The 27766-nt window shown below is 35.9% G+C and overlaps 1 protein-coding gene across 2 annotated transcripts; it reads right to left on the reverse strand.

The window, feature by feature from the left end:
• Positions 1-457: 457 nt before the first annotated feature.
• On the reverse strand, positions 458-27766 carry LOC126815862 (G-protein coupled receptor 84). Of its 2 annotated transcripts, XM_050541870.2 has the most exons (3): positions 27655-27766; positions 12922-13048; positions 458-2716 (listed from the first exon to the last, which is right to left on the reverse strand). In XM_050541870.2, the coding sequence occupies exon 3, from the start codon at positions 2652-2654 to the stop codon at positions 1338-1340; it is 1317 nt and encodes a 438-aa protein (XP_050397827.1). In that variant the 5' UTR covers positions 2655-2716; positions 12922-13048; positions 27655-27766; the 3' UTR covers positions 458-1337. The 2 variants fall into 2 exon arrangements, with proteins under 2 accessions (XP_050397827.1, XP_050397818.1); XM_050541861.1 differs by lacking the exons at positions 12922-13048; positions 27655-27766 and adding an exon at positions 5193-5322.

The following is a 27766-nucleotide window of genomic DNA, read 5'->3' on the forward strand; positions in this document are numbered from 1 at the left end:
ATATTGCTATAAGAGAGATTGGGGGCTTGGTTGGCCGAAGGGTCAACGCGTGCGCGTGAAATCACAAGGTCTGTCATTGAGTCAAGTGGCGTGGTTTCGATTCCCCACTTGTGCGTGACGAGAAGTAGGTTGCCTGTCCAACCCCGTGGGTTTTCTCCGGGTCCCCCGGGTTCCTCACAATGCTAAAGACCCCTATGCACCAGCGAGTTATTGAAATAAAATTGAACCAAATGTAAGTTTCGAAATGTACGTTAAAGCCCATCCCCCCCCCCCTCCTCTGTAAAAGAGATTCAAAATACTGTAGTTTACAGGTGATTCCTTTAGCGCTAAAATCTCGCATCGGGGCCTTGATAAAATGGTAAATATCCACATAAGCACTAAATTACGACCCTTCTAGATATCTTTAAACCCGGAAAAAAAGCTTTCTGTTAAAAAGAAAAAAAAGAAGTTACAAAAATTTGTTTAACATATACTCTTTTGTACAAAAATTAATTTTAACAAGATGAAAATGATAGTAATATAGATTAAATCGCTTTTATATAACGACTCTTGTCTCCCACTAAATTTGAATAATGATACACAGAAAATGGTAAATATTTATATATATATATATTATATACATGACAAAATAAAAATACACCTAGTTTTAAAAAAAATCAACCCTTAACTTTTTCGTTCAGGCCCCTGTTTCTCGAAATCTTAACTAAAGATAAAATCCAAATTTTACTTCAATTTTAAATTGCTAAGCACTAAAATCAACCTAATATTATCCAATCTAATTACATGTACTAAAATTTGGATTTTATCTTAGCTAAAATTTCGTGAAACAGACCCCAGATATACATCAAGTCATAAGCTAGCTAGCTGTCTGTTTTTTTCTTAATTGAGCATCTTTGTGTGTCGGGTGAGGTGGCGTTGCTTTATCATTTCCAGTTTCGGGGTGATAATGCACCTGGAGAGAGAGAGAGAGAGAGAGAGAGAGAGAGGGAGAGAGATCATCCATATCTGGTTACTTATGTTTTAGTGCATAGATCGCTGTGATGACTCCATCGATAAAAGTTACGTGTAGTTCGATTATTAGCTTTTTAGCCCTTCTATCAAATGAATTAAATTATTATTATTATCATTTAATATTATACCATCTATCGTTTAACTATAAACCTTAACATAGAATATTGTAGCAATATCTAAAATCCGAGATTTATCTGACGGTAAAATCTTTGACAGATAATATCAATTAACAGTTAATATCTTTTCCAAACAGTTCTTGTGGAAGAAATTTTTCGAATGCGAATTTTAACACGCTTTTGAAAATCCATCAATTTAATTTCAAATGGTTACTGACCACGTTGTTCTTGCACACTGCTGCCACCTGCACGGTTTGAAGTACTTCTGTTTAGATATCGTTCGTCACGACAACACATCCATTTAAATAATTTCTTACACTCATCTCTAAATTGAGAATTACAGAAGCCATAAACAATAGGATTAGCACAATTATTAATGAGATACGAACGAATAAATATATTGACCGCCACTTGCTCCTGGGTAGATAATTTTGGATAGAAACTACTTCCCACATGAGTTCTGATGGTGGTGATGATCAAAAAGGGCACGAAGCTCAGCACATAAACCACTGTGATGGCGAACAGCATAAGGGTAGAACGCCCACCTCGAAACTTCGATTTGCTCCATTTAGATGCAACACTCAAGGCTACGCCGCGTGGGAATGAGAAGCCTTTTTGGTTTTTCGATCCGCTCGGTGATATCGGTGACGTCATCGGAGATTCTGAAGTGGCTTCTGATGGCGTTGCATTTTTTGCAGCATCTTGCGTATTGCAATGCAGTTTTAGCGGACCTAGTGTAGGCGTTTGTGGTAGAAAGACTTCCTGCTCCGTGCTGTTTGAGGCATTGCGGTATTTCTGCATAGTTGCTTGTGTGCTTTGTGATCTTGCCCGTTTCTTCTTGTTGCGTTGGAGGATGGCCCTGCCTATCATAATATACATAGTGATGATAACAATAGCAGTACCGCAAACCCCAACCCACAAATAAATGAAGAAAGCGAATGGATATGGCGTATTCTCATATTCATTTTCCACAAGGCACATTACTCCTTGAATTATCCGTCCATTTGGCAACTTTATAGGCAGTTCCTCCCTTCCGTACATTACGAGCGCTGGCCAGGAGACAGAAATTCCGATAATGGCTGCGATCCCACAGCCAATTAATGCACCACGTGGACTGATTGGTTGGTTATGAGGTTTACAGATACGAATGTACCTATCAACGGAAACAATAACGAAGATAAACGATGTTGCATTGTTCATGACGTAAGTTGTAAAACGCGACATTTTACACACATTTCCGTTGTCAAAAAAGTAAAATTTAGTCATAACTGCAATTTCCGTAGGCATGGTGATTAAACAATTGATCAAGTCCACCACAGCTAAACAAAGAAGGAAATTCCTGGTCGTGGTTTTCTGCCAGCGCCAGCCGTAGATATAAATAGCCAAGGGATTCCCTATTAAACCAATCACCATTAAAATGACCGTATATGTGATAGCCGGGATCAACTGGACAGCTTTCTTGTGATTGAGCAAGCTTATAATGTCCATATCACTCGGAATTCGAGGGTCGGTAGCATTCGAAGCCATGGCTATAGTGTTTATCTTCAACGGACTGGATAATCAAACCAATTGCCCTGACGTCCTACTTTCTGAAATGACAAATTAAGATTATGTACTAAATCAAATATTTAAAATATATAAGGAGAATGTTTCTTGTCAAAGTATTTGTTACACTGTTTAGAGTATTTCCTCCATTGTTAGCATATCGTTTCGTTTTAAGTTCTCGTTTCAATCGTCTAAAACTATAACCCCAGCAATTGCAGAATATATTCATTCATTCATAAATTAATTTCAATCATACTCAACTCCAGGTACAAATTGGTTCGCCTTTTAGCTGGGGTTGGGTGGTCGAATGGTTAGCACGTGTGCGCTGTATCATAAGGTCTGTTACTGAGTAAATTGGCGTGGTTTCGATACCCGGTTGTACGTGACAAGTAGGGTCGCATGTTCAACCTCGTGGGGGTTTTTCGGGACCTCCGATTCCCTCTCACTGCTAAAGACCCCTACGCGCAAGCCAAGTTATTGGAATACAATTGAACCATGTGTTAGTCCCGAAATGACCTAGTTTGTGTCGAGTGGACATTAAACCCCATTTCTCGCTCTCTCTCGTCTTTAAGCACGTGCTGCTGGTTTGTTTATTTACACTGGCTGTCATTTCCTCCCGTTTCGTCATAGTCGGTCGGCGCTTTAATGTTTTAATTAACGACTAAATGATAATATACGGGTTTTGCACTGTAGATACTATTTATACAAGATAATAAACAAAATAAACAAACACTGCAACGGCTAGAGCTCTCCTTTAAACGTGCAATTTAGTAAACGTTGGTTTTACCGTTACGTTTCGGTCGATATTTTCTAATTAATCGATTTTGATTGGTAACTTAATGGGGCTGTTCACCTAGGTAAACTTTATACCCAATCTATTTTTATATACTCTACCCCATCCCCATCTGATGAATTATAGGGATCTGGGATTCCATGAGTACATACTGCGCAATTGGCAGTGCAGCTCGAAGTGATTTTATGAGCACGTATTACGTGACGTGTGATGAATAGATGCGGCTTCGAGTAGCGTATTTGTCTTTCATTATCACGACAGGTAAATCCCCAACATGACAAAAAGGAGCGGTTTCCCAGTTCCATCAACTTCCGTATGAAATTAATCTTTACTGAGAAAAAAAATGTTCTCTAAGCACGATAAACATTTTGATGGACACATATCAGCATATTATACACATCAATCCACATCATGGACACGCTTCACACATCACGGATATTCGTCATTCAGTTTTCACAGGTAAATGATGGATTCGTTTTCAACAACCTAAGGCTAGTTCGTGTTAATTTGTACACTTTCAATGGATTATAAAATTAACAGTATTTATCTATCTATAGAAAGGCTTTTAAATTTGCGTAAACGGTGTCAGTTTAACTAAGGAAATAAATGTAGGTAATATAATATTATTAATATCATATCCAAACCATCGAAACTTCTAAAAAAATGAAAATTGACCTGTACATAAATTAACAAATAAAACGTTATATTCGGTGATGGTTGAGCAGATTTATTCCACAGTTTACACACAATCTAATTCAAATCCAGTGAAATTAATAATTATAGTTTACCAACCGTCCAAGATCTACAAAGGGCTAATGCCTCCTTAAACGTCGTCCATATTCCCAACAATGATAAGCTTTGTATTCATGGTCAAACCACAATTAAGTTGTCTAGTTGAAAAGTCACGTTTGATTAATAAGAACACCTTCAATAAATGTAAGTCGCAATATGTGATAATATAGTTAGATCCTTGACGGGCATATCCATATAATTTACGTTCTATTTCCTTATGGACAATCCTTGTTTCTAGACTGCTCATTGATATTTGTCGGGGATATAACATTTTTCTATTATCGAAAACTCCCAGAAAAACAATCATTTTGCATTAAAGTTTGAAATTATTATATCCAAATCGCACTGATACTTAATAATAGACGTGTAAATTTAATTGAATTGTGGGTGTGTTTATCTGTTTTTCGAAGCGGGTATCTATCGACATAAAAATGTTATGTTGGTAGCCCATTTTTCATGGCCACTATCAGCTAACATATAATTCATTATGATAATAATATGACGCTTTATTGTAACATTTTGTTGGGTGTCAAAACGATTACGAAACTAAAACCACTACAGTTTGTTTCGACATTCATTGAAATTATTCATGGAAATAAAACAAATTACGAATTCAAACTACAATATTCAAGACATTAAGCCATACATAATAATAGCCGATTTGCTATATGTATGTTAGAAGTTACATGTATTGAAGTAAGCATCTATTCGCGCTATGTTAAGGGTTGGAATTATGTCATGAATTTCGCTCCATTCTAATCAGTTATTTGATTGCTTCGCTCGGAATTTAGTCAGAATAAAGTAATTTGACTGAGATTTTCAATATATTCCCTTTTTCATAATCTATTTTAAACTATTATATCGATAACTATCAGCTCTTTATCAAAATCTTACATAATGCATATTTAACAAAACATTTCTATTAAACGACTTACCATCGCTTTTAGCTAAGAGCTAATTAAGAAGACAAGAAACGCGTCCACTGATTTCCATTAACAGCTCGTGTCTCAATTAACTTGTGCAGCTAACAGTTAAGTCTTGGTTATTAAGATGTTGACAATAATAACAGGAAGCGTCAATTGATTCGCTATTACTATACCTAACCCATCTTATGATGATGACGTCGATTATAGCGAGGCGTCCGTTACCTAGGAAGTCGTGCTGGCTTTTTTAGTAAGACACTGGCTCACTCATGGAGGTCCAGAGTTCGAATCGGGTCTGGTATTCATCGAGAAAGTTCCCCGCAATTTTCTAGCGTGGTTTCCCATGGTCAGTGGTGCAGGGCGGGAAGCCTAGCAACGAACACATGTCTAGTCGTTCAGATGGAGCGAAAACCAATACCCACCAAAAGGCCAATACCACATTTTTTCTCATTCACATTTAGAAGGGGTTGTGTGGCCGAATTAAATCGCAAGGTCTGTCAGTCATTGAATCCAGTGGCGTGGTTTCGATTATCCGGTCTTACGTGACAAAGAGTAGGGTTGCCTGTCAAACCCCGTGTTTTTCTCCGGGTCCTCAGTTTTCCACCCATTGCTAAAGACACATAAGCGCAAGTACCAAAATGGTCTAGTTTGTGTCGAGTGGATGTTAAACCCCATTCATCCACTCACTCATAAGATACAATTGTATAAACTACATATTATCACTATCTTACTGATGTTATATAAATCAGTATATATTTTTCACGGATCTCATGTTTTAACCACTCGTTTTTCAAGGTGATATAGATAGAGAATGTCCTACTCGTCTTTTTTTTTTATTTCAAAATCAACACAAGTCGATAAAGTAACAAAAACGAGGCTCTGCCGAGGTTTTTTTTACTTTATCGACGAGTGTTGATATTTTTAGGTATCAAAAAAGACGAGTAGGAGTTTTTGTTTTATCACCCAATCCTTTCTTACATGTACAAATAAATAGGTATAATTCTATGCTGTAGATTTCACTTTTACTGAACCTGATTACATTACGGCGTAGTGATACATTATTTTTTGACAGCAATTCAACCAGTGCAAAGATCTTTATATTGACCCAGCGTTTCCATCAAGGTCAATTAAATAACAATAGTTCATTTTTAATTAAAAAAAAGTTACTTTTAATAAGAAATTAACTGTTCTTTGAAAATAAAAAAAGTAGTTCCTTTTCAACTGACCAATCAAATTCATGTAATGCGATATCTCCTAAGGAGATTATGAAATATATCACACAAGCGATATCTACTGTAGAATGTATTATTGGGTGATAAAACACAAATTGCACAACACTGTTGAGCTCAATCAATGAAATTAAAGGTGCTGTCCTAGATTCCTAGATTATCCTTCCATAAACATGATTTCATTGTTGTTGGTAAATAACAAAAGTCTCGATATAATTAAATTCGTTATGTTGCTTTATTTTTGTAAAGTGTGTATCTTTTGACTTTGATAATTGTATGTCCAAAGAGCCAATGTTGAGATATAGTTGAGCTACAGCTTATGCCAGAAACAAAACTATTTCCGCCTAAAAATTACGAAACTTGTTGCACCGCATGGAATTACCAAATAAGTGATTTTACAGAGAAGAAAATTTACCAATATAAGTTCGGCAAATACAGATCGACCTTCCACAAACCCCACAAATGAAAATGAAAAGTTTGTATTTCTTCGATAAAATATCACAGTGTTTCAGTGACTCAGTCTGCATTTCCTAATAGTCTGTACACAGTCCTAATCAGTTTTAATTAATACAATTTATCTGGGACGGTTGCTTTAACTATAATTCAAGGTCACTAAATACCATTATAGATTAATAATCTTAATGATACCAATGATTTTGTTCAAAGATAGTGCATCGATCTAATCTTAAAGATGCATTATGTAAGATTTAGATAAAGAGCTGATTAATATTGCTATAATAGTTCAAAATAGATCATAAAAAAATAAAAAATCAATATATTATTGAAAATTTCTGTCAAATTTACTTTATTTTGAGCGAAGTTGTGAACGTTGGAAGTTTGATAAGAATAGCGTAGCTTCGATTTTCATTGCTTCCATTGTTACGAAAATAAACAAAGTTTCGATTCCCCATTTTTAAATCACATTATTAAATGACGATCGTGGTTCAATCCACTAAGGTCACGCCCCTCCGATGGTCTAGCGAGTTTAGTGTGGGCTTGTCATGTGAATAAATGTATAGATGATAATTCATATAACAATTGAGACCAACAACAAGACCTTAATCCACGCAAATATGTACACAGATTGATTATTTAATATTGAATTAAGAAAAAAAAATCCAATACCAACGCTAGATAATGTCTCGGATTGTATTCAATCGGATTTAAAACATAGATAGATGAAATTTATCAGTTCCACATATCTTGTAAATATTCAATGGAATTGAACCTTTTTGGACCGATATTCCTATTAGAGATTCGTCACAATATTATAGCTTGTAAGTCATTTCTATTGTTTAAAATAGTGATTCAGGACTTAATAAAGAATCAACATTAGGGCATTTACTTGAACTTTTTAATTAGTAATATGTAAAGTAAAGTTTCTAGCCACGCCTACGGTATTCAACTTAGTTTGCATGTCTGACTATATTATTATATTTAGGTTTCAACATAAATTTAACAAGAAGTTGAGTTATTTACTTTATAACTTTCAAACATTAACTGCGTTACATCACATCATTGCAATGTAGACACTGATTAGGGCGTATATGATCTAAGTATATTTCCTGTACTTCCTGTGAATAATTATTATTAAAGATACATTTTGGGGATTAGATAAAGAGCTGGCAGTTCTCACTATAATAGTTAAAATCTAGATAATGTAAAGGGGATTTGCTGAAATTTCAGTCAAATTGATCCACTCTGAACCGAGAATGTAGCGATTGACTTTTAGGCCTAGCCTCGATCATCATTAATAAAGTCGGTACGATAAAAAATAGTCTCGATTATCCATTTTTTCATTTAATCATCAATCAGCGTTGAGCAGCAGATCGGATTCCAATCCAGTAAATATCGCAGGCTAGCGATGACACCGGGAGTTGATTATGGTCTGGATAAGTTAATTAATGTCTAATTAATAATTCAGATAACATTTCAGGCCTAAAGAAAGACCTGCGATAGGCAGATTTAGCTCTTGCATAATGTATGTTTAAGCTGTACGTAACATCTTCAATTATAAAGTCATACAGAAAAAATTGCTAGGTTCAAGTATTGTTTAATGCCGAAGGTTGTCATTTGTAATTTTGACAAAATATATAATTTTCAAGGCTTGCGCCACGCTAAAATGTATTCAAATTAATCATTTAACATTAATGAAGAAAGAAACAAACTATCAGCTGAAGATTATCTTCCAACTTGGGTTCAACTTGATAAAAAGCATGCCCATCTAAAGACTTATCTATAAGTTTGCAAGTATGTCGAATATTAATAAGCATTTTTTAAACTTAAAAATTCATCGTAAATTTGTAAATACGGAAATTAACTATTTTTGGACTGATTTACCCATTAGAGATAAACTTTCACAATATGATAGTTTACAAAAGGGTTTCAAAATCCTTCAATTGACAATCAGCGGCATTAAATGGTGAAGCGGTGGTGCGTAGTTTCGAACGATCTAACATATATTACTTCTGCTCAGAATGCAACGAATGCAGTCGCCGTATTCCCGATATTCGTTGATAACGTAAATACGATTCGGGATGACGTGACATTGACGTGACTGAATAAGGTGGTGAGGGTTGATGTTTGACGTTAAACCACATTTGATTTCGTTTCATTTCGTTTGCCAGATGGCTTTGCTGTCTAATTGTATCCACAAGCAAAATATCTTGCAGAATTTTAACTCTGGATTTAGAGGGAGAGTCTTATATCAACTCAACCACAACAGTTCCATAGAGGACAATTACTGAATGATTATCTTGTCGTTATCATACACAACGATACATATAGGCCTACAATTATTATTATTCAATCTCCATGGCTTATTTGAATCAGTTGTTCCAGCAATTTCGAACTCAGTGGGATGCTTAACAACTGACGATACTATTGCGCATTAATCAATAGACGTTAGTGAATTGCACGAACACAGATCTATTCATTTAAGCTTTATTGTCCACGTTTAAACATGCATTATGCAAGAGCAAAATCTGCTTATTACATGTCTTTCTTTAGGCCTGAAATGTTATCTAAATTATCAATTAGACATTAATTAACTTATCCAGACCATAATAAACTCTCGATGTCAAGGCTAGCCTTCGATGTTGGCTGGATTAGATTCCTATATGCCGCTAACGGCCGTTGATAATTAAATCAGACAAAGTGGATAACCGAGACTATGCTGTTTATATTAATGATTTTAGTAATGATGACCGAGACTATGCAGAAATTTCACCCGCTTCTTTCTCGACTCATAGTGGATCAATTTGACTGAAATTTTCAGCAAATTACCTTTACACTATCTAGTTTTTAACTATTATAGCGAGAACTACCATCTCTTTATCTTATCTCCCATAATGTATCTTTAATAAAGGCAGGGTATGCTTGTATTTTATAGAACACCTGTTATCTCTTTACACTGCTGATTCCGACATTCAATGGTTATACATTATAGCATTTAGTTTGGGCATATACTAAAGTTCACACTGTGGCCCCAGTGAACCTTAGCAGTGATGGATATGCAGTGGTATATGAGACACTAGACGCTTTTTCTTGGCCCTCTTTCCTGCACCACTGACAAGGGAAAAAAAGTAATAAAAATCACGAGGAATTTTATCTGGCACTACCGTGAAGTCCTGGTTATTAAGCCAGTGCCTTATTCACCGATCCACCGTGGCTCCCCACAAATTGATAATGTATGTTGGACTTCATACAACATTTCATCAACATGTTTAATTAATTATCGTCCCTGCCAAATTAGCAATCATTTTTAACAGTTTTATACTTGATAACTAGTCATAAAACTAATGAAATTAATCTGCAAGGGAAACGCGATATCTATAAACAAAATCCTTTCACATTGAGACTAGAGAGATAAAAAAAAAATGTAATCCATGTTGACTATTATATTCAACAATATAACCACAGGCTTAACTAATTGTCGAAAATCTACACTGATCTACATAGCGTAAGGTATCACAATTTCAAAAGAAGGCCTTATCCCGCTTAACTCCGTACAATTTATCAAGGCCTTCGCGTAATACCCTGAATATTTCGGTACTAATTTCGGTACTAATGATAGACCAGAGGCTCAGCGCGGGGGGGGGGGGGGTCCATCAAATGGGCACAAAACCAGACCCAACTTTTCTAGAGTAAAATTTTGCGTAGAATACGATGCCGAGTGGTAATCAGTCGGCCGTTAGGGCGTTTTCGAGATATTCGGGGTCAAAGGTCAAATTATTTCATTTGCACTGAAAGTGAATGCGCAGTCATTCTTGTATTATGAAAAGAAGCTGAAAATGATCGAAAGTATACACTTTCAATAGACACTTTCAATAAAAATGTAAACTTGCTAAATTCACCTTTAATCTTAGTGACCCTGGGGATCAAAAGGTGAAATTTACCGTTTTTAATCTCGGAAGATTTAAAGCAATAAAATGTCAACGTTAAATATAAAAACTAAAGCGAAACCTGTTCAATTAATAATAGGAACACTTAGAATTTATCTTTAGGTGGTCTTAGAACCGAACTTTTACTTTGGAACGTCGAAAATGATCTTGCATAACAGAACCAACACACTTTGAAACCTGTTTCAAAAATACGTAAAAACTGTCAAATCGAAATCTCTCCTATTTATTTTCACAACGATTGTTATACATGATACTAGTTGTCTAAATAAAACAATTGAATAGTTTCAGAGTTGGACTCCAGCCTGCAGACCACGTGGATTTCCGAGAACCCCAGTCAAGGAAAACCGACGTTAATCTGTGACGGGAAAACACGTATCTGACGACGAAATTAAAAGTTTGCAAATTTGTTATGAGTTTTTATGAATTTCACTGGGACATGGACGCAGATAAAACCGACGAATGCATTGTACATAGTAGTTCACAGGATATATATGTCGTATTGGTAAATGTTAGCGGGGAAATTTTAGGCAGGCTTTGTGACGCGGTCTGCAGGCTGGATTCTAGCCATGGAACTATTCAATTGTTTTTTTTTCTTCAGACAACTAGTATCGTTATGTATAGCATTCGTTGTAAAACTAATTCGGAAAGATTTTGATTTAACAGTTTTTACGTATATTTTTGAAACAGGCTCCGACGCGTTTTGGTTCTGTTATGCAAGATCATTTTCAACGTTCCAAAGTAAAAGTTCGGTGTTAAGACCACCTAAAGATAAATTTTAAATGTTCCTATTATTAATTAGAACAGGTTTCGCTTTAGTTTTTATATTTTACGCTGGCAGTTATTACTTTAAATCTTCCAGGTGCTAAAACGGAAAATGTGACCTTTGACGTCTGGGGTCACAAAGAACAAAGGTGAATTTAACAAGTTTACATTTTTATTGAAAGTGTGATTACTTTCGATCATTTTCAGCTTATTTTCATAATACAAGAATGACTGCGCATTCACTTTCAGTGCAAATGAATTCAATTGACCTTTGACCTCGAATATCTCAAAAACGCCCCAACGGCGGACTGATTACCACTCGGCATCGTATTCTACGCAAAAATTTACCTTAGAAAAGTTGGGTCTGGTTTTGTGCCCATTTGATGGAACCCCCCCCCCCCCACCCCGCGCGCTGAGCCTCCAGACTATAAATGTCCATTGGCATTCACCCAGTTTGAGAGCCTATCTGATTCCTCTATCATCGCGAATGCCAAGTCTCGCGCTTTCCAGCTGAAACGTCTACCTGTGATAATCGAGTTGCAAAGTTCAGGGTTCGTGGAAGTCACTATGTCACAACCCCTAACCGGGTGCTACTATTCACGTGTCTGCAGACAACGTAGCGATAGTTTCGGTAATTGTAAAGTAATCTAGCAATGTCAAGATATAGTAAAACTCGCTGTCGTTGCTTCAGGAACATGAAGGTATCAATTCTTTAGAGTTACAGTATTTAAGCGACGGCTTGGCTGAAATGTATTAAGATTTTTCATATCTAATTAGAACAAATTTAAATTTAATCTTTATCAACCGACAAAGAGCTCTATATAAGGCCTCGGTAATATTTTCCAATAAAACCCCAAAACTCACATTGAAACAGAAAGTATGAAATTCGGTTAATCCTAATGTTATGATCACTGATTATACGCTGCCATCCTTCTTAAAGAGTCCTAAATGGGGTTTTTCGCGCTCCGCTCGGCCATTTGTAATAGCGCACAAAATTTTATGAGACCATATGCTTTCTTTTTTTTTTTTTTTTTTTGATTAGAGCATAACAGACAATTCTTACACGGAATGTCTCATTTTCTAAATAATGGCTCAGTTATTGCCGTGTAGAGATTTAGCAAGAATCAAAGAAGGGACACAACTCTTTTAAATTTTGCTGACAGTCATTACCTTGCCCAATGTTATACAGGCAGGGCCTTATGTTGGTGGAAAATTTCATTTTTCTGCTGAATTTGTGATGGACTAGAACGACATAGTCCAAAACTGCTCTGCTCTCGCCAATGTGTCCATCTTACAGGTGTTTGAGGATCAGCATACCGATATCAGTGTGAGCTGACTGTAACTAACCTTAAGGTTTTGATTCCAATTCGTGGCATCTCTGATGATCTTCATTTCTTGAAATGTTTGTGTGGTATTCAGCTGTTTGTAATTTACACCAACACTCCCATTGTACCATACGTTACTCCTAATTTTCCTGTAATTGAATTAAATAATTAACAAGAACTGTTCAACATTCTGCAGAAAATCTTGATACTTTAAGCAAGGTAAATGTGTTCAACACAAAATTTCAAAACGTTATCAAGATGAGTGGTGCCGAGTAAAGCCGTGTCACGGGGAAAGTGTTTTCCATTGAATCCTGGTATGCAAAGAGTGCTTACGTTTCATATGTTCAAGAAACTGCATTAGCAGCTCTGGGTTCGCTTTGAAGTCGAGCTGGAGGTACTTTTAGATTGACAGTGCAATATTCCTAAAATGGATTATTTTGGACGGCAAATAATATAACGTCAATATGCATATACAGCCATGTGTCTCGAAGTTTAAGGATGTACTTATCTTTAACGAAATAAATTAATTTAAACATCCCATTTTTTGGCTCCAACCGGAAATTAAATAAAATTAAATAGAGTTTAACGTCCTACTGTTCTGCTTTGACTGGAGGCAATAACCGGACTAATGAACACAGGCATATCGAATTCCAACTGTCAAGGGCCCTTTCACGAGCACGCCAACGGTTTCTCGTCCATCCGTCATACACCTTAAAGGTTGAACCACGCAGGAAAATCTCGGGGAACGTTCTCAGCCAACAACGAAGTCGAACACACCTGCCACCTCCTTGCTCACTGATCGACCGTGGCTCCTTCGTTATTCAAGCGGTAATATGTCTAAGCCATCCAAAATAGTTTGTCGTCATAAATCATCTTTTAATCAAACTTATTGTTGAATATTATACAGGTTAATCTTTGGTACTTATAATTTTACTTATTGTAAACAACCGGGTTTTTTTGGTAGTCCTTTTAAAGGCTAAAATAACCAGAGTTTCTAGACGTTGTATTTGAGAAATGTAGAGGTTTATAAAATTCAATAAATCTGTAGATTACCACAATATAGCATATCTTAACTCCCTGCAAAGGATGAACGTTGTTGTTACTTTAAGGTGCTAAATACTTGGTTATGTTATACTAGTGGTGTTATGTAATGAAAATAATTAAAGTCGTAATAAAAACGGTGTAGGTAATTGCCAACTATGCATTACGTGTTATTTATATTAATTTATTTAATATGTTTCTGTTAATCTGACAGATGGAATTCGATGAAGAGTAGACGTTAGCGCCGCTCTCTGAGAAAAATATCCCAAATAGCACACTGCATGACGCGTGCCCTTCTTTGTTAGCTAGGCTGGTGCAGAGTGGTAAACAACCCACGGAAGGCCAAATACGAACTATTTTTAACTTCTTGATTTTCCTATTTAAAACTTTTTTTTTAATTTTAAGAATTAATTTGAAATTTCTATTGTAAGTTTCCAATTTAATAAGATATTATTGGAAATTTGTGCATAATTTTCTATAATAATTTTCAAAATTATAAACTACTTTTCAAAGTTATAAACCACTTTCAAAATTATAAACTACTTTTCAAAATTATAAACTTATCTTCAAAAATTATAAATAAAATTATAAACCAATTTTCAAAATTATGAATTATAAGTTTAAAATTATGAATAATTAAGTTTAAAATTTCAATTTTAAATAGGAAATTTCAATTTTAAATAGGAAATTTCAATTTTAAATAGGAAATTTAAAGAGTATGGAATGGTTCGTAAAATAAAACATTTCATTTCTGTTCAGGTTACAACGCCCGCTTCTTATTTCATTCAATGAATTAATATAGAAATAGTATACATTAAATTTCATTGGTAAGTTTGTTGACTTGCATTTTGTGATATTGATGAGTTTGTTGACTTAGTAACATTACAAATTTTAGTGATAAGTTTATATTTAGTGATATGACAAGTTTCATTCAATGATAAGTTTTATTTAGTGATATTACAAAATTCACTGATCAGGTTCTTCACTTATATTTAGTGATATTACAGATTTCAGTTTTAGTAACCGTACACAAATAGATGGCATTATTTTAACAATGGGCAATTCTATTCAAATTATTTATATTGTGTTTAATGAAATGGAATGGGGTTCAACATCTCAATATGATATTTACACCATTTTGACCCTCTCTTACGGTTATTTCCAAGACAACGGCGTTTACGTCTGCTATTCATAGGATTTTAAAAGTCAATGTGTTAGGTACACAACAATATGTATAGTGTTGAACCACGCTTTATCCTATAAAATTGACTATATTCAATCCCCTTGCCAGTCGCTACCTCTCTGACAAGTGTAAAACGTAGTTAACAGCCCGATAGTTCTTCTCGGTCCATGTCGGGATTCGAACTCGGGATATTCTAGTCAATAATCTGGTACCCTGACCACTCTTTCACCTCCGACTAAATCGTTTTAAAGTACTCGTGTTAGCTCTAGAACTACCTCTAACCTCCCCTCAAAGTGTTCTAACTATTTCGTTTGAAGGTTGAAGTGTACAAGGTTTTGGTGTTTACCACACGGCTGTATAATATTAATTTGTTGATACACACTATCATATAGCTACTTACCGTTACCTGGATTGCTACTGAGCTTGTATGTAATTATCTTTAACAAAAATCACACTTGTCTTACCTATTTCTGGTAGGCAACATAAATATATAATCTTAAAATATATACACATGTTACATACTGTATGCATTTATGATTTAGCATCTCGTCGAGAAACCTATATAGAATTCGAGAGGGAAATGGGGTTTAACGCGCAATCGAACATAAACAAGGTCATTTCGAGACTACCTTGCATAATAATTGTGAGACCAATATGAATTATTTGAGCTGAAATGAGAGCTAAGCGTTTTATTCTTCTGCACCCGTTGGGCTATTGAAAGGGGGGGGGGCGTACGTACACCATACAGTGTGGTATGAGGGGCATTTTGCAACAGGACCCCTGTTTTTCTTCTCATCGGAACTGTGGACCTCCTCGTTTGTCTGCTTACGCCGTACTCACTGAGCCACAGCATGTATTTGTTTCTTACTTGAGCAACTGTGGGGAGAGGAATATTACTTCTTTTACACGAAGGTTTCACCAGTCCCAATCCATTGCATTATGACACCTTCCAGTGGAAAGGGCTATCTTGAACAACCATGATGGTTCTTCCGTAGCCTTGCTGGGTGCTACATAAGATACGGTTTCTACACGTGGATATTGTTTTTTCTGCGCTAGGTGAAAGTGGACATAAACACCCAGTTAGAGGACACAGAAGGAGGTCATTATAACCCACAGAAGAAATGAATTAGTCTGCTATATTTTATACAACACTGCTAATCATGTAGAGTCAGTCGTAAACGAAAGCCGCGTCAACTATAGGTTAGAGATAGCGGGTGCGATAAAGTAAGAAATGTACCGTCTCCATTTCCTCAATTAAAGGAACAATCACGCCGTTTGAGATACATTGTCCAATTGAGGTGCAAACTGGGTGATTTGGTGATATATTTGGACTAAAAACATATTCAACAAAGTAATTTATATATCAAACGTTTGTTTCAAATCACTCTCGAATCTTTGTAATTGGAAAAAAATCTACCTCTTGCCGTAGAAATATATTTTAAGCAGAATTGTTTTGTATGTAACTTGATTGAGGGAGTGTCCATTTACAGTTTGTATTTGTCGTTACTTATTTCCATTTACCATACATATCAAAGCCTAAATAAATTCTTAGATTATCATCTGCCAACATGTTTTTCCACAGTTTAATCGCATAGTCTGTTGTAAGTGTAAACCCCTTACTGTTCCCAGAAAGTCAAGCTGGCAGACAATAAGCCGTCGGGTTGCCAGTTAGTGATACGCTGACATTAATTTTATGCCCAGTGCTTGCCCATGGGTGTTTTCTATGCAATCCAGTATTTTCTAGTAAGATTGGGTGTCTCTACTTTCCATACATACCAATGTTGCCATACTTTTATTGGAAATAACTACCCTATAACTATTCACGATATTATACGAAACGTAGGTAAACACCGTAGCTAAAATGGAATTTAGCCCATTCAAGTTTAAGGAAATCAAGCAGATACAATTCCAGACCGCACACACCAGAGACGTCACTTCCGTATTGTTGGGACTTCTAAATAATTTAAAGATGGTTTTGTGCAACTGTTAACAATATATATTGGTGGTTATTGAAAACAATCACGTGGATAAATCTCGTGCAAAGCTCCCCCGCCCCCTCCGTTACTTTCTTTGATTGTGTGTAGCATGAACGCATTTCAATTATTTCCCATTTATGGCTAATATTATTGATTTTCAGATGAGTTCGATGGCCTTAACATCAAACTTTGACCTCAGTGCAGTCCCATGACACGTTTATATGTGGTGGACAAATTGTTGTTATTGGCGAACCTTCGTGTCAACTTTCAATCAACGTACAAGCCGTTACCTTCCCCAGAGATAAATAACTTTAGTTTAAGATTCGAATCAACAATTCCCTTTCGCTCTGTTATAATTTTATCACCGACAAAGAAAATCACTTTAACGTTTCTAAAATTCTACTTGGGACTTTTGGTGACCGAATGGTCTAACGTGTGCGCTTTGGGTCATAAGGTCTGTCATTAGGTCAAATGGCGTGATTTCGATTCCCAGCTTGTGCGTGACAAGGGATATTGCGCCGGTCCAGCTTCATTAGTGTTCTCCCGGTCTTCTGGTTTCCTGCCACAACTAATTAAAGGCCCATATGCGCTCAAGCGAATTATTGAAATAAAATTGAACCATATTTTATTCCCGAAATGGCCTAGTTTGTGTCATGTGAACGTTAATCCCTCTCTCTCTCTCTCTCTCTCTCTCTCTCGGACACACACTGGGACACACACATCATCAGTGGTGAAGTATGACATAATAGAAAATCAACGGTGGACTGAGCCACTGTTGACTGGAACATACAAAGCAACATTGGTGGACTGGGTTACATACCATCAGTGGTGGACTGGGCTACACACCATCAGTGATGGAATGGGCCACAGGCCATCATTGGTGGACTGGGCCACCGATCATCATTGGTGGACTCGGTCACAGACCATCACTGGTGGACTGGGACACAAATACCACCATTGGTGGACGGGTCAACACAATATATCATCAGTGGTGGATTGGGTCACAGACAATCAGAGTTGATCAGAGCCACAGACCATCAGTGGTGGATTGGTACACACAGTCCACCAGTGGAGGACTGGGACACACGGACCATCAGTGGTGCACTGGCACACAGAAACCACCAGTGGTGGACTGGGACATATACCATCAGTGGGTTACGGTAGCTCAGTGGGTAAGACATTGGCTCTCTAACCTGGATGCAGAGGCGGATTGGGCCATCAAAAAATGAAAAAAAAATAATATTGTCCAATTCGTCTAAAAAAAAACTTTTCTGCTGAACATTATATGGGGGGGGGGGGGGGGTATTGGACCGGCCATGGAGCGATGATGATCATGTTGTATGTGGCCGGTGGCTTTAATGGGCCGCCACGCCATCACTGGGGTCTGCAATAGGCTGGTATAAAAGACTTTCTGGGCCTGGTGTGCTGGGTGTGGGCTGGAATTCGGAATCCTGCAATGGGGATTCCGAATTTCATCCGAAAATTTCATCGGAATCACCCGACACTGTCGCCCGCAAATTTATTAATTATTAAGTCACCTGCATCCTGTTTGTGGGGATACGCCAGAAACGTCTGCCGATGGTTCGTAACTCCCCAAAAAATTAAATTTTAAGGCCTCAGCAAAATTTGATGATAGCTGGTCTGCTGGCTGAATATGACTGCGAGACGATTTCCTGAGGCTGGTGTTAAACATTCCTTGACATTTTTATTAACTCGTTATTTTCAGAGATGACATTACAGAATTTCACTTTCGTCACTCTGTACCAATGTGTCTCGTGGCCTTCCATGTGACATTTTGCAATGAAAATATTCCTACTTATTCAATATTCCTAACTGGTTAATCAAATGGTCAAAATTCTCTCAACTAGTCCAATTTTTTAACCAGTTAAATTCTCTTGACTCTTGACGATACAGTGATAATACGTTAATTAATGATATGACGATATGATAATTTCACAGGTTGATGGTTGTAAATTACTTGCAGGTCGGGGTTTTGGCCTAAATTAATCGATTTATGAGATATATTATTTGACAGAGATTATAATCAGATATGCCACCAAATCGCATATTTCGGGTTCATTTTTCAAAATTTTCATGTGGGAGAGCCCCGGACGGGGGTCAGTAAAAGGGGCCGCTCCGACACGGGTTCCCGGCCCCAATCCGCCCCTGCCTGGATGTCCCGTGTTCGATCCCGCATTGGCCGAGAAAATTTATCGGGATGTCAGTGGTGCAGGTCAGAGGGTCTGGCAAGGGATAGCGTTTTTAAAGGTTAATCAATTCGAATGAATATTGTATGCATAATTCAAATTAGGGGAGTAGGGTAACTTTAAAAGTCCATTATTTCCACAACTGACCCCACCCTCGTTTTTTTTGGGATGCTCTGTACGATATTGACACTCACATGGCTCTAACTGGTTTCTAAATAGCAGGCGGTGAAATAATCGCTTAAGTCGATCCAGAGACCCCTTTGTGAGTGTGTTTCGCCAGCGTCATACGGACTTACTCCAGCTACATTTTATGACTAATATCTGAAACATTCACTCGGGGATTACAAGAGTTAAAGTTTAAAATGAAGCTAGTAGTAATCTACAAACTTAAGTAATAATCCATCATAGTTAAAGGACAATATTGGTGCCAGTCATTATCACATATGTGATAGAACTGGTTAAACACATTCCGAATATCATTTTATCACAGAGATTATTGCTACGATAGATGTGTTATCAATGCTTCAGCAATCGGAAGTGACAAATACAAATGGGTGAATTTCTGCTGACTAATAATTCCTTCGAAGACCAAAAGTTGTTATATGAGACCGTAAGAGTATATCTGACAATTCAAAGAGTAATTAAATGTTATTAGATAAGAGAACACGAGAAAAATAGAAACGGTCCGTACATTCACGTGTGTCTATTCATTCTATACTTTTAAAAACATGGTAATGTACGGACTTTTTCTATTTTTCTTTCATGTTCTCTTATCTAGTGACAGTCAATTTTTTTTTAATTGTCAGATATCCTTTCACAGTCTCGCACAACAACTTTCAGTCTTCGAAGGAATTATTAGTGAGCAGAAATTCACCCATGTATCTGTTATCACCCGTCACTTCAGTCAATTATATAGAGGGATAACTCGTGTTTTCCTTTTGCATTCGTCACTTCCGATTGCTGAAGCATTGATTACACATCTATAGTAGCAATGATCTCTGTGATAAAATAATATTTGGAACGTGTGATATATGTGATAATGACTGGCACCAATATTGTTCTTTAAAAGTAAAGTCATAACTAAAGTCACAAAGTCCACACGAAAACTAACCTACATTCAGGCCGGGGGTAGGTCTTCAATATGTGCACATGTAGAATGAAACCAGCGTTTGCATGTATTATTTGATGAACTTTTAGGCTGCTCCAACTTTTCATATCGATGGTCGGTTGACTGCTGAACATTGAAACATAAAATATCAATAGCCGTCAAAGAATGCTTACAACCAACATTGGGATGTTTTATAGCTAGTTCATAAAGAAAAATGCCGTGCTGAATGGTGTAAACGGGCGAAATTGCCGCCTGAAAAAAAACCTAACCTATGGCCTACCTAGAGTGCCCCACAATTATTATAATTGACCTAGCCTGACCCATGACCCACCTAGAATGTCTACCATTGTCATACGTGACCCAGAGTTACCCTGACCCACATAACAATTTTTATGTGTAGCCTAGGTGTTTTTCGGTTATTCGTGATGTTTTTCGGTAATTAGTTATTTTTCAGTATTTATTTAGTGTTTTTCAGATTTATTCTGTAATTGGTATCAAAAATGTTTTTTTCGGTATTTTTAAGTATTATTCGGTACTTTTATAAGGAGTTTTGTTTTCGGTTTTTATCGGTATTTTTCGATTTTTTTTCGCAGTTTTGCTGTATATAGTACAGCCGTAAACGCACTAAAAAGAATTCAAATTAATATTTCTGAGTACTACTCCAGGCGCGATTTTCGTGGTAGGTCGGAGTCCTAAACTAATAGAAATGTTGTTTTGAGCCATTAAACTCAATTGATTTCCCATAGTTCCAGTGCCAAACCACCCGTGGCAGAGTTGTGAATATTGAATGTGGAATGTATAATCGCTACAGAAAGAATGTAAACTGTTGAGTTGTTTACACATTCCTATCAATTCACGCTTCGTGTTTCAGATTAAATCCAGCAATTCATCCCCAAATCACAGAAAATCAATGAGGTTAGTATTAATTCATCATTCTAACTTGTCATAAAACATTTCAGCTCCTTTACCCAATAGATTTATATTGCGTCCAATCTTTGCTTATCCCCAACCCTAATTAAAGATGTATTATCTAAGAGCTCAATCTGCCTATCGCAGGTCTTTACTTATGGCCTTTAATCAACTCTCTAGAACATTGGATGACCGAGATTTAAATGGATTTGATCTTCCGCGGGATTTAAAAACTTAACGATAAAAAAATAACCTAGACTAAGGCTGGGTTGTAAAATACCTTTGCTACAATAATAAACAATTTATGCTACATCTTCGCCCAGAATAAAGAATGAAAATTTCAATATAATTTCATTTTTCATTATTTACTTTTTAAACTATTATAGCGAGAACGATCAGCTGTTTATCTAAATCTTACATAATTCATCTTGAAAGGGGTATCAAATCGACATTAAAGTTTAAATGCAAAGTGTTAGGTAAGGCCATACACAATCAAAATGGGTATTCCAGAAAGCACATTGGTTGATTAAAGTTCCTAAATGACGCGATAAATTTTAAATACAGAATTTAAGACCACATACAGTCCAAGTCATTTTTGTTAAAAATATTTTGATCCAGAAATTATTCTATTGGTTTTAACCTAAGATATCGCCATTTGAAGTCTACGCTGTTTTTTTTATTGATTTCACACCACTATCTTTATCTGCTTCATCGACTGAAGATTTGAAATACCTGACCTACATGTATTGAGTTCACACAGCGATCTGTATGTAACATTTTCAACAAGAGATTACATAATCTACATGTTGGTTTTGTCTGAATCTGTTCAATTATTACTTACTATTTAATAATAGTTCTTTTCGGTCCTTCCTTTTCCATGAAATAAATAGATTGAGCTTCTTCTATCTTGTAAACCAAGGTGGAATTGATGACATTCAAGTCCACTGCTTACTTCAATTCTGATATGTTGCTTAATTATTCAAAGCGGACTTGATTGACAGTTAAAATATGAAAATCCACCCATACCAGATCATTTTGAGTTATGAAATCTTGAATATCAGTCTTATATAAGTGTATACCAAGATTAAACATTTATATCTCATTTTATCCAACAAATATTATATCTAAAAGACTTTTCATGTTCGTAAGAAGTACATCAAGAAAATTAATCTCACTGTCTTGCTGAAAGATAACGTCTATGAGTTCTGCCTAAATAAGATAAGAAGGCAAAATAGCGTACTTAGATTAAAATGTCATATTGTTAAAAACATTAAGAAGGAAATATGTGGCACAAATGTCGATTAACATGTTCATTATTTAAATTAGACACGGATAAATACTGGGGATATTCTTTTGAGGATAATTTAGACGTAACCTTTAATTGGGAATTAGTAATTTATACGATTAAGATACAAGAAAAATTTATATTACATACTACCATGGCCTCGATGTTGGTGTATATAAATGGGCTGTAGTCAAGAGGTATAATAGATTTCAGAAAATTAAGATGGCGGTCTAAAATCAGAACAACGTGACGTGCACTTTAGGTGCCCATGACCTGATGATTGGTCGAATCTAATAAGACTTTATTGAACATAATGGCAATTCTTATAAAAAAAATAGACTGCATCTCACTAAATAGTAATCAGCATTAGATTCAATTTCATTTCTGTCAAGAGAAAAGTGCTCAAACAGAATTATAATCATATTCCAACAAATATAACAAAAACTGACTTTCATAACAACAAAAAAACACACTAATTACTAACGAGAGATATGATTAAGACAGCTGTTAATGATATGCTTTCTCAGTCGCTATGTATCGTTCGTTATATAAAGAAAAAAGGATAGCCTTTACTCACTTCCATGGACAGTGCTAGATGTTTACAAACACGTCGTAATCTCACAATTACATCCACACAAATAAGAATTGTTATACTTTTACATTAAGATATTTATATATCACATCGTAGTAGAGACATCTTATTCATTATTGACTATTTTCATGTCCTGTGTTTATCAGTCAAACCTGTTTACACAATAAGACCTACATATACGAGATTTTGTCGAAGGATGGGCAGACAGAATGATTATAAACTTTCGCATGCATGAGGGTATTTTATCTAGTTGAAGACAAGACAAAAATTATAATTTTCTTCTGTAGCATACACACAAAAATTTGGAGAGATTGAAATAAAACTAGATCAACATGAGCCACAAATTAGTAAATTAATATGAAGGTATCTGCGTTGTTAGTCATGAAACAGGACTGGTACCGTGATTCCGAGATGCAGGGCATATATATAGATACTGGACGGGTTAATCAAGAAGGTGGATTATTTGCAAATGGTATGCCTGTCAGAATATTGTACGGAGTAATGTTAAGCAGAAACTCCTTTCTTTTAAACGGATACCAGCATTGCAACAATAATTACAGCTGTTATTTTGTGTGTAATCGTTTCAAAACTTTCCTCTAATTGAATCAAATGATAATACAAGAACTTTCTATTTCTGTATAAACATCCTAAATAAACATTCCAGATGTTTTCCCAATGGGGTTATTATCTATAACATAGGGGTTTTTACTAAACAATAAAATATAATGCTGTCTGATGCCTGGTTAATGATATAAGTACACATGTTCAATAATGCTGACAGTAATTACTAATGGAGACTTTATCAGACCGTGGTTCAAGTTGGAGTAGTACTTATAGGAATCTAGTTTAACGGCGATTCAGATGTTATATAATGTCATCGTATGATGGTTACTATCTAAATATTTATAACAGTGGATCAAACTATCTACTGATAACGATGTCTGTGGATTCGACTTCTTTATTTCAACAATGCAGGAACGAATATTAAAATTCATTACGTCTATAACAACAGCACACAGGAACAGCATAACACAATATGTAGTCATTACGACATCGTCCTAATTTAAAGGTCTGCTTCCATATTTAGCTCCTTTCCTTTATTTCGCCATGACCTCTAAGGTACTTGTCATGGTCTAAAACCTAGACCCATTTATATTAAAGTAACTTTTATAACATAGGTAATAAATTATAATTGTACATTCATTAATAAGATTAAAAAATATGTTAACGTGTGGTAACTGACCAGCTGATCATCTGTCAAATATATAAAACATATATTATTATCCGCCAGGAATAATATTCTAGTATCTACTAATATTAACGTGATGTCTTAATAACTTAATTAGTACATGTTTGAAACACCTGACCATACCATTGTCTTACATATTATTTAATTATATAATAGCACACTCATTCTCCGTGGCATAAACCTAGATTAGGTATTACATTCGAACTCGATGTTCATGGATAGAAATGCATTAACATTGAGCAACCTTTTGGCGATTCTACAATAACGTTATGAAATCAAAACAATGTTTATTTAGATTGATAGACTTTTTCTAACTCAATATTTGACTATTATTCGAAATTAGAACTAGAATTCAATATTTCACCATTTCAGTCAATAGTGATGTTGTTATTTTGCTATGAAAATATGGGATGTAATTAGCAATATTGCTGATTCAAAAACGGCAAAGGAATATTTTTTTTTAAAAAAAACTTGTTGAATATAAATTACATTGTCATTCATATTACAATTTACATTTGTGTTGGTTTAGAGCCATTTTCATCAATTTTAATGTTCTAAAAAAATAAAGCCATACGCCCTTTAACCATCTTCGTTTTGTTAAGACTATGAATTGTATTGGGTTGATGTATGATAGTACATGTATATATTTGCGGTTTAGTTTCTAATATTTAGACCTTTAATATAAATTCTTCATTTTCAAGCCTATTAGAAAAACTCTATTTTTTTCAGTTCTCGGAGCAATCCAGCTTAAATTACTTTTTAAAAAAAAAAAAATGAGAAGACACAAATAAATGTTATTTGACTCATTATTTATTTGACTTGTCTATAAGAGAACATAACTCTCACCGATGTATTTAAATCTGTTTGGTTACTTAGAATAATGCCAGTAATTCAAAATAACGATGTAAACGTGTGGAGATAATGGGCAGTAGTGGAGGAAATAAATGGATAAAATGGCTAAATTAAACCAGATACCATCTTAAAGGCCATCTTACAAATCTAACAGACATGGATAATTGTGAGATGTGTTCGGGATGGTTGAGGTACAAGTCAAAAATAAAAAAAAATATGATATTAATGGACCTCGTACGTCATGGTACTTGCATTGATGAAGTCTTTTTTTTTCTGTTCAAAATTATGACTAGTCAATAGTCCGATTAACAACCAATGCGTAACTGCGTAACAATGTCATTCGCGTTTTCGGGTTTAAACGGAGGTCCACATTGTTTACATAACGTTACGCCATGACTAGCGAAATTTTTACCCACAATTAACCAAGGCATAGCAGAATCTTGCAGAAAAACTAATTGCGTGACAAACGAGGCTATCAACGGTTACATTGTAAACAATACTGTTTGGAGACGAACAATACTTTCACCGTCTTTAATACCTTAAATCGCTGTCGAAAGTTTTAGGGAAGACCCCAGATTAAACGAAGTGTTGCCATGTTGCTGTACTTATGACGAGAGATTTGAATGAATCGGAAGAAAAGACACACTCCATCAAAAACTCAAGTATCAGAAGTCAATCCAGCAATGGCCAGAGAGGGATTTCTCGCGCCACTGCTTCAGGAATATGATGTTTCCCTGTAATGTGATATTAGGTGGAATTAATGTTATTTTCTTGTAGATTTAATGCCTCTTTAAAGAAAATGAGCAGTACCAGTGTTGAATTCTGACGCCATGTTCAGATATCCTTCAATTCAGTCTTGGAGAAAATCCAAAAAGAACCCTTGAAGTAGCAATTTATATAAACCAACAATTTCCAGTCTTTGTAAGAGAAACATAACACTATTTACGGAATAACAATTACTGGTTTATTGATATTCAAAGTTTCGACGATGATACTCTCGTCTTTATCAAACTTAAGTCACCTTAGTATTATCGTAAGCCTAATATTTCTGTCTTAAAACGAATGAAGTATACTTTACATACTACAAAGAAGGAGTAATGGGTGGAGGTAATACATACATACGAAGATTAAACTATGGACATTGATTGGGCGGAGAATATAATCCGCAAAATCGTATGTATTCGTCAACTTATTTTCCAATTCCAATAATTTTCCATGCACCTCACCAGGAAACACTTTTGTCAATTTCCGAATCTCAGACGATATTCAATGTGCCGCCCATCATAAAACATTACCCGACTTACTTAACGTTTCTCCTTGTCAGACCCTCTGTATGCCCTAGGAGAACACAGACTTTAACGTCCACTCGACACAAACCTAATCATTTCGGGACCAACATATGATTCAATTTTATTTCAATAATTCGCTTGCTCGTAGGGGTCTTTAGCAGTGGGAGGAACCGGAGGACCCGGAGAAACCCCACAAGGTTGGACAGGCGACCCTATTCCTTGTCACGTACAACCGGGGAATCGAAACCACGACAGTTGACTCAATGATAGACCTTACGATACAACGCGCACGCGCTAACTATTCGGCCATCCAACCCCTCTTAATAATAAAGAGTCTCATGAGAGATGGGGTTTAACGTCCACTCGACACAAACTAGGTCATTGCGCGTAGCAGTGGGAGGAAACCGGAGGACCCGGAGAAAACCCACGAGATTGGAAAGGCGACCCTACTCCTTGTCACGTACAACCGGGAATTCAAAACCACGCCAGTTGACTCAATGACAGGCTTTATGATACAGCAGGCACGTGCTAACCATTCGGCCATCCAACCCCCCCCCCCCCCCCTCAGGAAGACTTATAGATGCTTAAGTAAGATTTAGATAAAGAGGAGCTGGCCGTTCTTGCTATAGGAGTTCCGAAATAGATATTGAAAATTTCATTCAAAATACGTTATTCTGAGCGACGTTATCACTGGCGTTTTGACATAGATTGTTTATTATCGTATAGCAATGTTACTTGTTAGTCTCGCTTTTCCATTTTTAAATTAAATCATTAAATGGCGATCTTATTTCATTCCGATGTTATAGGGAGTTAATTATAGGGCTGTCAGGTGAATACATTTCTAAATAATAATCTATATAACATTTGCCGCCAAAATAAAGACCTGCAATAGGCAGATTTAGCTCTTGCATAATGACTCTTTAAATGTGAAGTTGTATCTGTAGATTCTGGAAGATCAGGCATAAATTTCTTAGTTTCACGTTATCGCTTGTCCTTCTGTAACATCACGATAGATTTCCGTACTTTCTTACTATGTGTAGAAATTAAGCAAGTAAATACTTTACCTTTCCTTGTGTTCTAGAAAATTCCAAGAACTAAATTTCTACATATTCACATAATTCACATAATATAGAGACCTTCGGCTACTACGATCCATAGTTCAGCAAACTATTAAAA

This window comes from Patella vulgata, chromosome 1 (genome assembly GCF_932274485.2).
Source record: "Patella vulgata chromosome 1, xgPatVulg1.2, whole genome shotgun sequence".
In the NCBI taxonomy this organism is placed as follows: Eukaryota; Metazoa; Mollusca; class Gastropoda; family Patellidae; genus Patella; species Patella vulgata.

What these genes read in the sequence shown, in the direction of transcription:
- LOC126815862 (XM_050541870.2), bottom strand. Translation starts at nt 2,654, where the DNA reads ATGGCTTCGAATGCTACCGACCCTCGAATTCCGAGTGATATGGACATT.